At 43.7% G+C, this 16,635-nt stretch overlaps 1 protein-coding gene across 6 annotated transcripts in view; it reads left to right on the top strand.

The window, feature by feature from the left end:
* rab11fip4b (RAB11 family interacting protein 4 (class II) b) overlaps positions 1-16,635 on the top strand; it is an 84,085-nt gene that overhangs the window by 1,178 nt on the left and 66,272 nt on the right. For 4 of the 6 annotated variants that reach the window (XM_072712151.1, XM_072712152.1, XM_023791740.2 and 1 more), the window contains exons 2-3: positions 5,405-5,492; positions 10,873-10,949. In XM_072712151.1, coding sequence (XP_072568252.1) covers positions 5,405-5,492; positions 10,873-10,949 — 165 coding nt within the window. Of the gene's footprint in view, positions 1-5,404; positions 5,493-10,872; positions 10,950-12,405; positions 13,438-13,988; positions 14,086-16,635 lie in introns of those variants that run through there. The other 2 variants (XM_072712153.1, XM_023791742.2) reach the window with 2 other exon arrangements.

Below are 16,635 nucleotides of genomic sequence, written 5' to 3'. Positions count from 1 at the left end.
TCGTATCATGGTCGCCATTGACTATGCGTTTCTGACGGAATTCTTGCTATCAACCTAGAAACCAGTACCTGTTAGGTTCATAAACGTTCAGAAGTATAAGACCTTGTGCATCACATCAAATTCCGTTAATTAAATTGCATTATGTTGAATCAAATCGTGTCGAATCGCATTGCGTCGCAATAAGAGTGAATTATATCATATTGCATTAGTAGTGGCATGATGTTTCTTTAATGCATTGGATTTTTGTCAACGCATCGAGGGGAGATGTGCAGTGCATCGGCTTCACTGATGGAGATGCACATCCCTGCTAAATATTTCACGTTATTTGAAAGCCTTAGTTTTTCAAATATCCTGTTACTTGTGCCAGTTTTGTATTCTACAAAACACATTAAAAACAAAGAAACTGGTAGAAAAAATGTATGTAGATGATTATTATATAATAGTTATTTTTATTTGCAAGCTGTTCACCACAATCATACTGAATTTACAGATCTTCACAGGAGTTGCACAATAGAGCCAGATAGTTACACTCCTCTTGACTGCTCCACACACACAGACTCAAACCCAAGTCCCACTGCATGGGGGAGGCAACTGTGCTAACCACTGCACCACTCTACTCAGCCAAAGTCCCCTATGAGTTTGAGGACAGAGGCACGCAGTATGCACGCCTAACCTTTATAATTAACTACAGATTTTCCAATAACTGGATCGGGGCCGAGTCAGAATGAAATTTGGCATGCTTAGCAGCTGAGTATGATGCAGCCAGCGTAGAGAGGCGTCCAATGGCAAGCAAGCAGAGATATTAACGAGGCACTCAGGCGGAGAGGTGAGAGGACTCGGCAGCCTGTGAGATTCATTTAGCAGGTGGAGAACCGGCATGGGATGCCCGGTGCTGTGCCAGCCTGACCGAGACTGGGCTGTTAGGGAACAAAGGCTTGCATTGTTTCCTCCTGGAAAAGGATATAGAGTCTGATAAATGGATGATGAGGAAATGAACAAAGAGTTGGAGAGAATGAGGGATACACAGTGTTCCTTCATGTTTCAAATTCTACTTAAGCCACATTGACTCTGCATTAATTAGCACTGGTGATTGACCGTCGTTTATTTTTTTAATGAAGCAGTTCAGGCTCTGAACTTGCCTTCTGTATGTAATCTTTGTTTGAGAATGTGCTCTTGTCCTTTAAGGCTTTTTGTTTTGGCAGTTGTGTAACAGTGTCTTTTCCAAGCAGAATTAATCAGATGTAGTCATGCCTCCTGATGAATTAACTTAAATGATTATTTTTTTTTGACAGATTATTCATTAGAGGTTAACTGTTCAGAGCTGTGATTCTGAGTAAATAATCCTATTTAACCTTCACTCGTATACACAGTTGAAGTTAGGGGTTTCAAACTTAGGTCTCCCCAAGCTTTCGTTAAGTATTTTTCATAGTGCCTGATTTATGCCTAATTTATAGTCCCAGGTAAACTGAGCTGCAGTCCCTGTAATTACTTCAGTAAATAATCTGAGCCCCGAAATCTGAGCAAAAATGAGCCCATGACTGGACATTTTCTTTCTCTCATGCAAGTGTTTTAAGGTCACAGATTTGCATTAATTCAGTTAGATTTGCAAACCCTACCATGTCTGTGCATGGACACACTAGGTCAGTTTGAGCTAAGAGCGGAGAGTGTTTTTTATTATATCGTCCTGCACCTTTTGTGCAAATTCTAGCTGGAGGATTACTAAGGTTTGCTTGCTACCCCTGGGCCTAATTGCTGGCTGAAGCGTCAGATGCAAATACCACAGCACAGAGTGTACTCATCTGCAGCTTCCCTGTGTTGCGAAGCAAGTGGCTGATCTGATGATGCTTTGTGGGTGAGGCAAGGAAGGAAATTGTTTCACATGAGAGGCCAAGGATGTGCAGCAATCTGTTACGTCCTGCCCTTCATGTCTGCCTGACCCTCCTCTCTCCTCCCTGACGGGCCCTGATGAGTCACACCTGTTGCTTGTTGCCCCTCATCACCTACATGGCTACCTACCTCATTACAGTACCTGTTTGTCTCGTCAGGACCCACTCCGGTCATTGATGTCCCCCCTCCTGCCTGCCCACGTCCTTCCCCATGCTAGCCTTCTCGTTTTGACCCCTCGTGGTCTCGTTTATTTCCCTGCTTCCATTCAGTTCAGTTAATAAAACCCCTTTTTCTCTAAACGCCCACCTTTGAGTCCTTAGTCCCATATGCTGTGACAATCTCTTTAAAGTAAAAATAGGCCTATGCATTATTTATGTATAATATACAGCATAGATTATTTAACTAGTAATGTTTTATTAATAATGTTTTAATGCATTTGCAAATTTAAGCAAATGAGGCCATACACAACATAGACACATAATTGGATTAAATTAATCTCTTTACCAGAAATTGTCACAAAAAATGTTGTTGTCAGGTTCATATATGTTGAGAGTACTGGGAAACTTTGCATTGTCCATTCGAAACAGAGCTCTGATATAAGATGCTTAATTTGCTATTGGCCAGGTTGACAACTAGCATTAAGTAGCTATTTTAGCATTGTGGCTTGTGAAACAAAGAACTTGAGGGCTTTTGGCAACAAAAACAAGGGTTGGCAGTATTGGGAGTAACAGCAACTGGGAAACAAACAGGACCATGAGGGGTCAAAACAGGAAGACAAGTATCAGGAAGGACACAGGCAACAAGGGGACCGACTTGAATGGCCAGACTGCAAACATAGGACTGGGAAGCACATATATGCAGGACTAATAAGGGGCTGACATGATGCAGGTGAGGATGATTAGCAAAATAAAATTGAGGATCACAAGAAAGACACACCTGGGAAGAATCAGAAGGGATCCGGAGAACCAGTAGCGACCCCTTCTGGTCATACTGGGGGATGGAAAGTATGGGTCATGACAGCTAAACCGAGTTCTATAAAAAACCTGAACACTTGAGCTGTTTCTTTAGTCTTTAGGATAGTTTTAGGATTATAGGAAGTGTATAGAAATTTTCAAATTATGTTAGAAGTGCGCTGGCTTAATAGTTAGTACTGCCACCTCACCATCATGGCAAGTCCCACCCTGTGTGTTTGCTTGCTCAACCTTACATTTGATAAGTAGTTATGGATAATAAACAGACTGTCACAGCTTGGACTAAGAGCTTATAGGTTCAAACATTTATTAGCCTTCACAAAACAAAGTATGTGACAGAACCTGTACCTGAGCCATCCATCCATCATGCCAGGTCTTCTGCCCCCTGGCCCCTGAGACCAACATTGCAGGAAACAGGGAACCAGAGGTACCTGGGCTGCTGTCTGGATGAATGGCTCCAGGATGAGGTGAATCAGGGGTAAGAGACAAAACCCAAGACATGCAAGACCTCAGAGATGCTTTACAGTGACGGGACCCATGTGTACAACGTGCTGAAATTCTGTTTTACTCTTTAGGTAAATTTTGAGGCACTCCACATAACAGCATCTGATAGATCGGTGCATAAATAAACATATCATTTGGCTTTGAACAACTTCCAACGTGAACTCCCCTCACTTCTGAAACCCCATTCCCATAATCCCGTGTGGCTGCAGTATTAGGGGCCAGACTTTTGAGATCGCTCCAATGTGGTCTACCTCATGTTTTCCTAACCTAGTGTTTAGCACCAATAGTAATGAATTCTGACGTATCCCCTACACTTCTGAAGCAGAACGGAAACCATTGGAAAAGTATTTCTGAATCAGGAGCCATGGATGGTAACTCCCACCTCACCTTTGGCAGCTATGCAAGAAGAGGCCGTCATGGCTGTGTTCCGTGTTGGATTCTTTTTGAGAAAACTGTGTTGGTTTTGGAAAGATATGTGTAGCTTTTGTTTTTCACAACTGAACAACATTGACAAATTTTACACGACAACATCAATGAACAAAATGAATCGCAGAAGGGTTGTACTTGCCTACTGTCTGCAGGAATCTTGGTGGCAGGAATCGAGGAATCGGGGGAATACGGGGTTTACTCTGGGAGGATATGTTCAAGAACATACAGAAACAGCACAACATTAATGACCAGACTCGGGACACATACTCTAACTTAAACACACAGGACTCATTAGACACAACTAGAAACAGCTGATAACACAGGGATTCCACACGAGGTAGCGAGGGGGGGCGTGACACACAGGAGGATCGGCACGAGCAGGGCATGAGAATTCCATTGGAGGTGAATGGCTCCAGGACGAGGTGAATCAGAAGGTACATATGGTGATCATTTCCATTATCATATAATATCATTTTGCTGCTTCAGCAATCTGAATTTTTGTTCATTAACACTTATTAAGAGTTCAGACAATATATTTCAGGTGTAAAAGAGCATAATGCTCTTTCCATTGCAAGTTACTGTGAAGGGAAGGAAAAAATATTTCTTTTCTTTAGTTGCTTCTCAATACTCAGGTTGGACCTCTGACATAGCCAGAGAACGTCCCTGGGTTAATCTGGGCATGTTTGGATGTCTGCGACCTTGATGCTAAATAGTAAAGTGGATGCTCTCAGTGGACACTGTCACTGCGAGGGTGGCGGATTTCTTTCCATCCTGCAGTTCAGTCTGTATCTTCTGCTGGCCCTTCAGTGCCCACAAGAACCCTTAGACACCCACAGCATCTCAACACACCTGCCATCCCTCAACGTCCCGGAAAGTTACTGGGAAGTCTCCCTTTTATCTCTTGAGGTCTCTACTTGAGAGCAGCCAAATTCGTCGCAGAGAAATAAATTTCCTAAGCAGGTTTAGTTGCCAGGAGGTGAGGCACCTCGCCAAGGCAGCTCCTCAGCAGTTTATCAGGGATGCCCCTGAGCCACAAAAAAAATGTCCGGTTTTTATAGCACACTAGCTCGGTTTCTCTGCCGATGACCTTGGGAGATGCCCGATTCACGGCTGTGGAACAGGCCTGTCCCAGCATGACGCCTCATAATTAATGCAGAATGTGCTTTACTTCTCCAAAATAGAATATTCATGTGGGAGCTGAATCTGAGATCAGAGAAATTATAAATATTATTTGTTTGTACAGTGCACTTACTCAGCAAAGACTCTAAAACTGGTCTGGTCCTGCTGAGTCACACAGCATTTCCCAGTGCAGTGCTGCAGACGGAACTGGTCTGACTCAGGGCCTGACATTTTTCAGCACTGAGTTATTACAGTTGGTGACCTCTGGCAACTGTTGGCCACGTTTGACTTTCAAATGGATAGTTTTATATGTGTAAATGGAGCATCTTGACCATCAAAACCATTGAATTGAAAGACATGTAAACTTCAGACACTCAGTGTTAGTTGATGAGCATGCCATGTTGATTAATACTTAAAGCTCTGATCTTCTTCAACTTCAAGGACTATAAGTCCGTTGTCGGATCTTATATACAGTAAGTCTTCTCTTTCCCCAGGTAAAAAAGTTTGCAAAATACTTGGACCCCCATGCACAAGGCAGGATCAACTTCAAAGATTTCTGTCATGGAGTTTTCACAATCAAAGGTGAGAGCCTTATATGATGCATTTATGCAAAGGTAACCCTTACAGAAAGCATATGGATTATACTGTCTAATTGCAGAAAGCATACTCTGTCATGTTTAGAACTTAGGTGATCAGTGTTGACACACCACAACAAAATGTGTCCTCTGCATTTAACCCATATGTGACATAACAGGGGGCAGCTAGTTCAGCGCCCGGGGACCAGTACCTCACTCAGGGTACCTCAGTGGTGTCTTGCTGGTCGGGGATTCAAACCAGCAGTCTTTCAATTACAAGTGTGCTTCCCTTTAAACCATTAAGCCACCACTGCCCAACAATATGTTCTGAAGGAACATATTGTCTGCCACCCCTGGGTAAGATACATTTTTTGAAATACATGATTTTGATATGAGTTTGATATTTTGTGGATTTCCAGTGTTTTAAGAAACATTATTATGTGTATTTTTAAAACTGCCAATCATAAACCAACCAATCAGCTGTGCAGAAAACTGTACCTTAGTGTTCAGAAGTGATGTGAGTCAGTACCTGAACCTTGGCAGACACTATAAGTAGCCGTACCCTCACAAGATCTACTCACACGCTCTGTTTAATAGCTACTTAGTACTAAGGTCATTGTATACTCTAGACTGATGTGATATATTACAGTAAAGTCTTAAAGAAGTGACGGGTGACTCAGAGAGGGAGGACTTCCACATTCAATGTGTCACTAAGTGGGGAAAATAATCATTGCTATAAACATTATAAATATCCAGACAGGGTTTGGTGACGCAGTGGTTAGTGGTTAGTGGTATCTGCTCTGGCTCCATATGCGTTCTCCACATGGTGGTTCCTCCAGGTAATCTGGCACCCCCCCCCCCCCCAGTCCAAAAACATGCTGAGCTTACTTAGAGTCACTGAACTACCCACAGGTATATATGGTGTGTGAGTGTGCTCTGCAATGGGTTGGTTTCCCCATCATGGGTTGTTCCCTCCACAACCCTGAATAGATCAAGCAGTTACAGGAATTAGATGGATATTTACCCAGTTAATCACAGTAACTGTTTTATCGTGAGTAATTCAGATGGCATCCTGGGTTTGGCCAGGCTGTACCTGTTATACCTCCCTCTACATTAAGAGCTGCCCTTACCTTCTGTGACTTCCAAATGTTTTAATCACTACTGCTGGGTGCTTTGCAGAGGCACCTGCAAGTGGTACTGAATGTACGTAGAATATTTTCTCAGTGGGCATTATGTTAGGTACACCTGCCCTTAAATGCCAGCAGCCTACTGTTACACCAGAGAGCTTTGTAACTCTGACTTAATACATGAAGCACGCAGAGCCAAAAGCTCCAGGAGGGGCAGTGTGCATGATGTAGGTGTTTCTGTAGTGTTTAATTATATGGTATTGCAGTGACGTGGTGGCACTGCATGCTCATGCCTGTAGGGTTCCCCTCCCTGGGGTAGCACTGGCTACGCATCAACGACAATCGAGCGACCTGGTATCTCTACATCACTTATAGAGCATCCCCCGCCTCATGCTTTGGTTATAGAAATGGATTGGTGACACTGTGCGATTTAATGAGATGACAAAGCCTGATCACATGGCATAAAAAAAAAGAAACATGACGTTTGAAAGAAAACACCTTTGGCTCCATGTTGTTACAACAACAACAACAATAATAATAATAATAATAATAATGTAGTAGAGAATATTAAATCAGAGGAAAGAAAAACTAAAGAAGATGTGCCCATTAGAAATGACCACATACCTGCATTTCTTTCCAGAAGCAATAAATGTGACAGAGAAGTAATGGAGGATGTAGCTTGGAGAGGCAGATCCATTAGCCCATTTAAGGCCCCTGCACTTCATAAAGCTTTTGTGTCTGGAGCACTAAAGTTTTATTGTAGCAATCACAGCCAAATAGCAGCCAGGAGACAGGCTTTCTTATTAGTACAAACTTCTTGAGTAAACAGCTACTGAGCAGAATTCTCCTTGTAAAGACTACAGGGGACAGAGTGCAGTTACTGTGATATCTTTCAACCGGAGACAACAGATGCAAGTTATCATACTGAAAAAAATGTTAAAAGCTGTCGATCTGGTGTGTATTTGCTCAGTACCTCTGCACAGTACTGTACATCTTTTAGAGATCTTGGTATTTTGATATTCAGGTGGAGCACTGGTTACCGCTGTTGCCTCACGCCTCTGGGACCAGAGATGAAGTCTCCTCCATGGCTCCATCTGCTTGGAGTTTGCATGTTCTCCCCGTGTCATCATGGGGATTCCTCCAGGCACTCCAGCCCCCCACAGTCCAAAAACATACTGAGGTTAATTGGGATTGCCAAATTGCCTGTGTGAATGTGTGTATGAGTGTGTGAGTGTGTGTATGAGTGTGTGAGTGTGTGTATGAGTGTGTGAATGTGTGTATGAGTGTGTGTATGAGTGTGTGAGTGTGTGTATGAGTGTGTGAGTGTGTGTATGAGTGTGTGAGTGTGTGTATGAGTGTGTGAATGTGTGTATGAGTGTGTGTATGAGTGTGTGAGTGTGTGAATGAGTGTGTGAGTGTGTGTATGAGTGTGTGAATGTGTGTATGAGTGTGTGAGTGTGTGTATGAGTGTGTGAGTGTGTGTATGAGTGTGTGAATGTGTGTATGAGTGTGTGTATGAGTGTGTGAGTGTGTGAATGAGTGTGTGAGTGTGTGTATGAGTGTGTGAATGTGTGTATGAGTGTGTGAGTGTGTGAGTGTGTGTATGAGTGTGTGTATGAGTGTGTGAGTGTGTGAATGAGTGTGTGAGTGTGTGTATGAGTGTGTGAGTGTGTGTATGAGTGTGTGAGTGTGTGTATGAGTGTGTGAATGTGTGTATGAGTGTGTGAATGAGTGTGTGAGTGTGTGTATGAGTGTGTGAATGTGTGTATGAGTGTGTGAGTGTGTGAGTGTGTGTATGAGTGTGTGAGTGTGTGTATGAGTGTGTGAATGTGTGTATGAGTGTGTGTATGAGTGTGTGAGTGTGTGTATGAGTGTGTGAGTGTGTGTATGAGTGTGTGAGTGTGTGTATGAGTGTGTGAATGTGTGTATGAGTGTGTGTATGAGTGTGTGAGTGTGTGAATGAGTGTGTGAGTGTGTGTATGAGTGTGTGAATGTGTGTATGAGTGTATGAGTGTGTGTATGAGTGTGTGAGTGTGCCCTGTGATGGGTTGGCACCCCATTTGGGTTGTTCCCCACCTTGCACCCATAACCTCCAGGATCGGCTCCAGACCCCCACAACCCTGAGTAGGACACGCAGTTTCAGAAAATGGATGGAAGGTTCCATAAAGCTGTTCTTCCATAAAGCTGTTCTTCCATAAAGCTGTTCTTCCATAAAGCTGTTTTTCTTTACGATGACAGGTTGTGAGTGTAAGTCCAATATCAGCTTTTAAATAGAGAAAAAAATGAATCCTTAGCCACATCATATATTAAAGTTTAGTTGCTTCATTCAGCTGGACATTGTACTGGAGCAACTCAAGTTAAGATTCAACAATGATGCAAACAAGCCTCTGCAGGGACCAGCGGCTCCCTGAGGGATGAGTCCATGTGCTGCACGTTCTCCTGAAACTCTCTCTCTGCTGCTGTACCCACAACATCCGTTGCCCGGGGAGTCACAGCTACAGGTGACCATGTGGGATTTCTGGAAGGCCCAGCCGGGCACGTTAACAGCAGACACCCTGCCGCTGGGGACTCCAGGCAGAGAGTGGGCCGTGAGCCAATCGCATCTCGCAGCAGCCGCACGACGCAGGACTGAATGAGGGCGCCCACCCGGCCGATTATCGCATTAATGAGCACTGGGGCATCCGTCTCCTTCTGCGGCTGTTTGGGAATCTGGGGCAATGATGAATGCCCCCCCCCGCCTCCCGCGTTCTCTTGTTCGGCAGATCAGATAATTCCAAACTGGCACCAATTAGACCCTGTTTTAACCATGAACACAGGTTTTATAAATGTGGGCTGTCTTAGGCCCCCCTCCGCTGCCGAAAATTGCCCCACATGCAGTAATGTTAGAGTCTAGGCAGGGTAGAAGTAAAGAGGACTGCATAGGATGAAGGAGCTTAATTATAATGTCAAATAAAAGTTTGAATTACGGCTTAGTCAGGCTTCGAGTCACACAGAGGCTTTCGGGGGAGCCCTGTTTTCCGGTGTGCAGTCACATGCACACTCATGCATACAAGTGTGCGGCAGCGTGGTCAATCACAGGGTCTTTGTGAAAAACATTCTACTGTTACTACTGCAGCCAGTTAATACCATCAGTAACATTTCATATAGGCACAATAGACACAGAATTTTATTAATTAGTGAGCGAAGAAACACACAACACAGACATATTTATACTATTGTTTTATTTCAGGAGCCTAGATATATAACTTAAATATATAGGTCAGGAGCGGGCAATCTTATCCAGAATGGGCCACAGTGTATGCGAGTTTTCACTGCAACTCCCTAATTAGATTACTGAGTAGAGGACTGATTGGCTGAAGAGTCCTCACACCTGGGTTTGAACAGCCGACCTAAAGCTTACCCCAAAAACCTGCATACACACCGGCCCTTTGCGGATAAGATTGCTCACCCCTGATATAGGTTATACAGCCTATAACACAAAAGGGCAATTTTTTAGAGCTCCCCCTAAAGGTCTCAGGGGAGTTCTTCAGGGGGGGCCCCTATCCTTTTCAGTGGAGCTGAGCGCTCCTTAGCTTCCCTGTAATTTGAACCATGCCGCTAGTATAAGTTTCTTGGCATACGGCACAATATTTAAATGCATCATACGATTAATATTACATCAAAGTATGAAATCCAATAACAATGCTCAATAACAATAGCGCACTGTATCAGTCAAGGATACACATCCTTAGACAGTTGTAACATGAGTGAAAGAATATCTTTTCTTTGAATGTTTCATTCAGCTTGAGCTGATGTGATATCCTTGAGCAGCTTGAGATATCATGTGCACAGATTACGTTTATTATGATGTTTGTAAAATAATTTGCCTTGACTGTGTGTTTAGTATTGGGTGACCTACAATACTAAAATCTACTACTTGATTTCTGGGGCTCCTTAAAAATGATCTTTGTGTCTCTGGGAATTCAGTAATTATCTCCGTCCATTAACTTCCATAGTCTTGGTTTGCCATGTTTTTCAGAATGGATGCTCAAGGTGTTGATGGACTTATTTCACTATAAAAAGGACATCAGTGGGCTGTAATTAAGAAATAGAGCTTTTATGTAAATGCCTACTTTAATTTACAATATTTGCCTATAGAAATTGCAGAAATTGTACTTGATGCTAGTCAACTAAGATTGTTAATCAAATACTGTATATGCTTACTGTATATGATTATAGTAATGAGTAATTAGCATATGTGCCTGATTTCTGTCCATATAGGTTGTGAGGGGACCCTCCGGACATCGGGCAGCATCCCACTCCGACCTTACGGGACTGACAATGGCTATTACTACCAGGTAGGGGTCAAATCGCTATGGTCTCTTCATTCTGAGGCATTTTTCTGAAAACCTAGATTCCGGGAGGGATGCTTTTTAATGGAATATTGGTCTACCTTTGTTTGGTACGCTGGCCGTGACTCGTGGATCAGTTTGAATTGGTCACCCTTTGATTGGTACGCTGGCCGTGACTGGTGGATCAGTTTGACTTGGTCACCCTTTGTTTGGTACACTGGCCGTGACTGGTGGATCAGTTTGACTTGGTCAGCCTTTGTTTGGTACACTGGCCGTGACTGGTGGATCAGTTTGACTTGGTCACCCTTTGTTTGGTACGTTGGCCGTGACTGGTGGACCAGTTTGACTTGGTCAGCCTTTGTTTGATACGCTGGCAGTGACTGGTGGATCAGTTTGACTTGGTCAGCCTTTGTTTGGTACACTGGCCGTGACTGGTGGATCAGTTTGACTTGGTCACCCTTTGTTTGGTACGCTGGCCGTGACTGGTGGACCAGTTTGACTTGGTCAGCCTTTGTTTGGTACGCTGGCAGTGACTGGTGGATCAGTTTGACTTGGTCACCCTTTGTTCGGTACACTGGCCGTGACTGGTGGATCAGTTTGACTTGGTCACCCTTTGTTTGGTACGCTGGCCGTGACTGGTGGACCAGTTTGACTTGGTCAGCCTTTGTTTGGTACGCTGGCAGTGACTGGTGGATCAGTTTGACTTGGTCACCCTTTGTTCGGTACACTGGCCGTGACTGGTGGATCAGTTTGACTTGGTCACCCTTTGTTTGGTACGTTGGCCGTGACTGGTGGACCAGTTTGACTTGGTCACCCTTTGTTTGGTACGCTGGCCGTGACTGGTGGACCAGTTTGACTTGGTCAGCCTTTGTTTGGTACGCTGGCCGTGACTGGTGGACCAGTTTGACTTGGTCAGCCTTTGTTTGGTACGCTGGCAGTGACTGGTGGATCAGTTTGACTTGGTCACCCTTTGTTCAGTACACTGGCCGTGACTGGTGGATCAGTTTGACTTGGTCACCCTTTGTTTGGTACACTGGCCGTGAGCCTGTCAGTTTAATCACTATTAATATGATTGGTAGAATGAGAGGAAGATGCAAACTTGCTTCTAGAGTAACTACAGCCATTTATAAATGGTGACGCAAGAACTGTGGTGGGCTTTACAACAGAAAAAGTCAAAGAACTGCATCTGAATCAGAATGACTAACTACTGATATAATCATCAGAGTGGGTCAATCCTATAGGTGACATAGGCAGCCGCCTGGGGCACCAGCTTTTAAGGGGAACCCAATTTGCCAGCCAATTTCACTTTGCCTTGCACTGGTGGGGGGGGGGTGACGCTTGCCTAGGGCTGGTACCAGTCATTATACTTATGATCGCATGCATGAATTACTCAGTGGGTGATTTGTGTAAAATTATCTATACACCAAGGATGACTGTATGGCAGTGCTACCAATACAAATCAAGCTTAGCTGTTTTCTCCTTTTATATGTGCCATTCAGATCTGACCATTTTCCAAGCAGATCTGGAATCTATCATTTACAGTGACTTTTATGTTAAATGTGTATTTAAGCATCTCATTAATGCAAGCAAATGTGTTGGGAAATACTCAGACCCCAGCAAACAAAAAAAGGGATTTTTTTGCATATATTATTCCAGTTTTTCCTGAATGGACATTAGTCACAAATTCGCACACATGATTAAGTAACGATTCCTCAAATCTGAGTGTTTGATTTTACCTTGACGAGCGGCTGCACGTTATCACAAGCTGAGAGGGGGTCACATTCTGCATCACAAGACACCCAAGTGGAAGCAGCCGACGCAAGACCAAAATGGTTCATGCGGTGTTTTATGTGGTCTGATCAGTGGTATACCTGCCAAAACATCATTAGTTCATTCGCTCGGCCTTCCTGCTGTTAGACATTTATCCAAAAATACTAATTTTCAATGCAGCAGATTCATTAATTTAAGGTATAAACATAATACAAGGATAATTATTACATCCATATCAATATAGACTTGATTATTAGCATAATGAAATTATTACTGAATTTAATACCCATAACCTTACGGACATACGCACGCATAACCCACCCTACACTTAGCGTCTGCAAACGCTTCGAAGGCTTACAAAACGCACGTATTAATACTTCTTGAGAGTTCAGACTTGAAACACTTTTGGTGCCGATCGATTCAGCTCAGTTTATTTTTATTACACGCATTTCCATGGCGCTTATCGACCGTAGCTCATTTTCGCTTTCTAAAGGTATTTATTCCAACAAACGAATATCTGTTCTGCACCGTTATGATAGCATGATTGTTTAATTGCCGTCGTTGTTTCTGAGAGTATCTTAAGGTAGGCAGTAAGGAATCAATTTCCAAGAAAATGGTGGTGGAGGAGAGGAACGAATGTACCGCATCTTATTTTGTGAAGGAGCCCAGGGTGCAGGTTTCATCGCGGCTCAACGTGCGGACGATGATTCGCTGATCAACTGTGGTAAGTGAATGAAAAACAGTTTCGTCTTTGTAACACGCAGAGCTGCATGTTACTTCTCTATAATCGGCGATGTTTGTAGGGAGTAAATCAGCTCGTCGGGCTGCTGGCGACCGGCTGTGTCGGCGTTCGTCCCAACTCGGCTTGCAATCGATTAAACTTTAAGGGATATTGACTTTATCCGGACAGTGATTTGACACTTTACGCAAGATCTAGGCGAAGGTTTATTGGGGTTTGTGTAAATTACCGTTGTTTCTTTTTAGTATCAAACACTTATACATTTTAGATGCATATTTCCTGAAAGTAATTCTAAGTAACTTTTATATAAATAGGCCTAATCGGTTTGAGTAAGTAAATGTCTTAGTCTTCTTATTCAAACAAATAAACGAGTAGAATCTTCTAGCCGTTCTACTGCTCATATCCACACATTTTAAACCACGGTGGATTATAATTGACAGGCGGATGGGATGGTGGCCTGGGGTGACCCCGGCCTGGTGAGTAGCGTTTGCATGCCCTGTTTCTTCATCCAGCTGGTCGATCTGAATTTCCCGTAGTGTGCCCTCGATGGCCTGGCAAGATGGTCCCGGGTTTCCCCTGCCCATGAATCCTGGGTTAGACTGCGAGATCGTACTGGATGAGGAGATATGGAAGGTTAGTCCATCAGGAACGTGTGTGTGTGGGTTAGAAGGCTGTGTCTGTCATGGGAAGATCGCACGATCGTCTTACAGATTATACCGTTGGGCCCCTGAGCAAAGCCCTTAACCCCAAACTGCGCCAGGGACTGGCCGACCCTGCCTTCTCAACTGTATGTCACCTTTGATAAAAGTGTCCGCCAAATATATAAAATGTATAGATTCAAGAATTTATATCTTAGTAGTGCCGCCATCATAAGACGTTTTTATGCGTCAAACTCGACTCCAATTATTTTACATGTATCGGTCAGTATGAATGGATGTCGGTTTTGTAAATGTAAGCAGTGCGAATCTTCATTTTTTTTTTGTAAGTTTAAAAAACAAGCACGTCGACGCGCCGCAGTGCGCTTCCATCTTTTGCTTCTCCTCCTCGCTAGAGGGCGTTATTGAACAGGAAAATAATGCGAGCTCGTCTACTCCGTTTTTTCCCCATACAGTTAGTATACACTGGTAAAACAAAATACGTAATTTATGCTGCGTTTATTTTATAGGTTAATTTCGCAGAGAATCTATGTTATACGATCTTCTATGTATGTCCAAATATTTTCTGAATTCCTCCACGGTTCTTTTTGAAAATTTATGACGCTGCAATTAAAATGGACAGGAAAGCTGATTCATCCTGGGCGAGGTTCATGAACACTTGTCTTATAAATTACAGGACTGTCCAGATTCTCTGTGCCTATCATGCCAGCGCCTCTCAGTATTCTTGATAAAACTGAAGGTTTAGTGATCCATCAATCTGACTAGATTAGTTCATCCTTAGGAGTACAGCTGTACAGGAAGATAAGTGTGTGTTTGCTCGGAATGGTGGGTGACTTTAGGGTGAGTGGCTATGTAGTCATTCTTTGGACCCTTAGTTATCATTTTATCTACTTGATATGTGCAATCGCCATATAATCCAAGACTGGGGGGGGGGGGGCACTCACAGGGTCAACTATTTGAGAACTGGCCAAGAGATTCTATCACAGGATGTCGCTGCCCTGTAAATATGCCAGACAGCCGCTTGCAGTGTGACACGTATTTGCACCAAACTGTTTGCAGTGTTTATTGTGAGGTAGTATAGTACCCAACACAATGATCGCTGCTCTGTGATGTCGGAGAGGTGTGATTCATCACCTGGGCCTCCCAGAATTTCTGGGATGTTTGTGTGTTGTCTTGCATCCTTCAACAACGGCCTGAGGTTTTGCTGTAGAAGCTTTTTTTTTTTTTTCCCTCCTCCTCCTCCTCCTCCTTTGGGCCAAAATAGCTCATTGTAGAAATGGGGAAGTAACCCTTAAAAATTCAGCAAGGCTGGAATTTGATACTAACCTTCATGGGCCACTGAGCTACCGGTAAATCTAGTTCCGTCTTATAAAATGCTGTATGGGCGACGATCTTGCAAAACTGTTTAATTTCAGGATGGTCTGTATCATGTTGAAAACTCTTGTCATTTTTGTCTCTAATCCTGTAGCCATTTAATGATCTACTTCCAGTTAACAGTTCCAGCTCAATTGCAGTTCATCAGGCTATACTCACAGGCGCTAGGTCCACTACTGGAATTTGGACCTGTAAACCATCATCTGTCATCTGACTTCATAACCAGTATGACACCTACTTTCTTTTTTTAGTTTTTTATTTATTTTAATTCTTAAAACTGATATCCTGACATTCCAGCACAGCCCGTTTTTGTTAGCTTGTGTTGCTGAGCTGCTGCACACCCAGGATCACATTCCAACAGACATCCTCGTTAACTGATATTCTCGTTAAATGCGAAGGCATTTCCAGTGCAAATGGTTCGCTGGGCTAAACCAAACTGCGGAAGTGCTACTGTAAACATAAAGGCTCCGTTGTGCTTTGTGTCTGCCGGTTACGTTTTTTTTTTTTGGCGTTCGGGGTGAAAAAGCGATCCGATCCGTAGCGTAATTAATTCCTTGGTTGGAACATCGGGGGCTTACGGGCTCATTCTCCGTCAGAGTGCGGCACCGTCGCATGAAGGGGCTACGCAGTCCTTATCCGACACAGGAAGCATTTACGCAATGAGCACTTAGAAAACAGCCCCGTGATAATGGCTATAAGGACCCTTGCCGGACCTGGTGGGGCAATCTGACTACGTAAATTGTTTCCTTCCCTAGCCGTTTAGCCGGCTTTGCAGCCTGCAGAAAGGTGAAGCCCCCCCCAAAAGTGAAAAGCAGTTAGCAGTTTCACAAGAGGCCGTCCATCCTCTCTACAACCACTGGCAAATGTCCGGTTCATCATCTCGTTATTTGGGGAAGCTGTGTGGGTGGGAGTTGCTTCAGAAGTTATTTTTTTTTTGGGGGTTGGGCTTAAATTATTACAATCATCACAATTATCCAGGGTTAATTTCTGTTGACCATTCTGTGGTGTGGGCTGGTTAATGCAGTGGCATGTGTGTTCGGGGGGGGGGGGGGGGGGGACTTGCCTTTCCATCGTCCCTGAGAAGCCTGTTTCTGTTTACACCTCTGAGGAGGTGAACTGAGTTTACATTGCATGCAAACACACACACACACAC

This window comes from Paramormyrops kingsleyae, chromosome 5 (assembly GCF_048594095.1).
Source record: "Paramormyrops kingsleyae isolate MSU_618 chromosome 5, PKINGS_0.4, whole genome shotgun sequence".
Taxonomy (NCBI): Eukaryota; Metazoa; Chordata; class Actinopteri; order Osteoglossiformes; family Mormyridae; genus Paramormyrops; species Paramormyrops kingsleyae.
The sequence above is the reverse complement of the archived record's forward strand: the minus strand, read 5'-3'. Positions and strand labels throughout refer to the sequence as shown.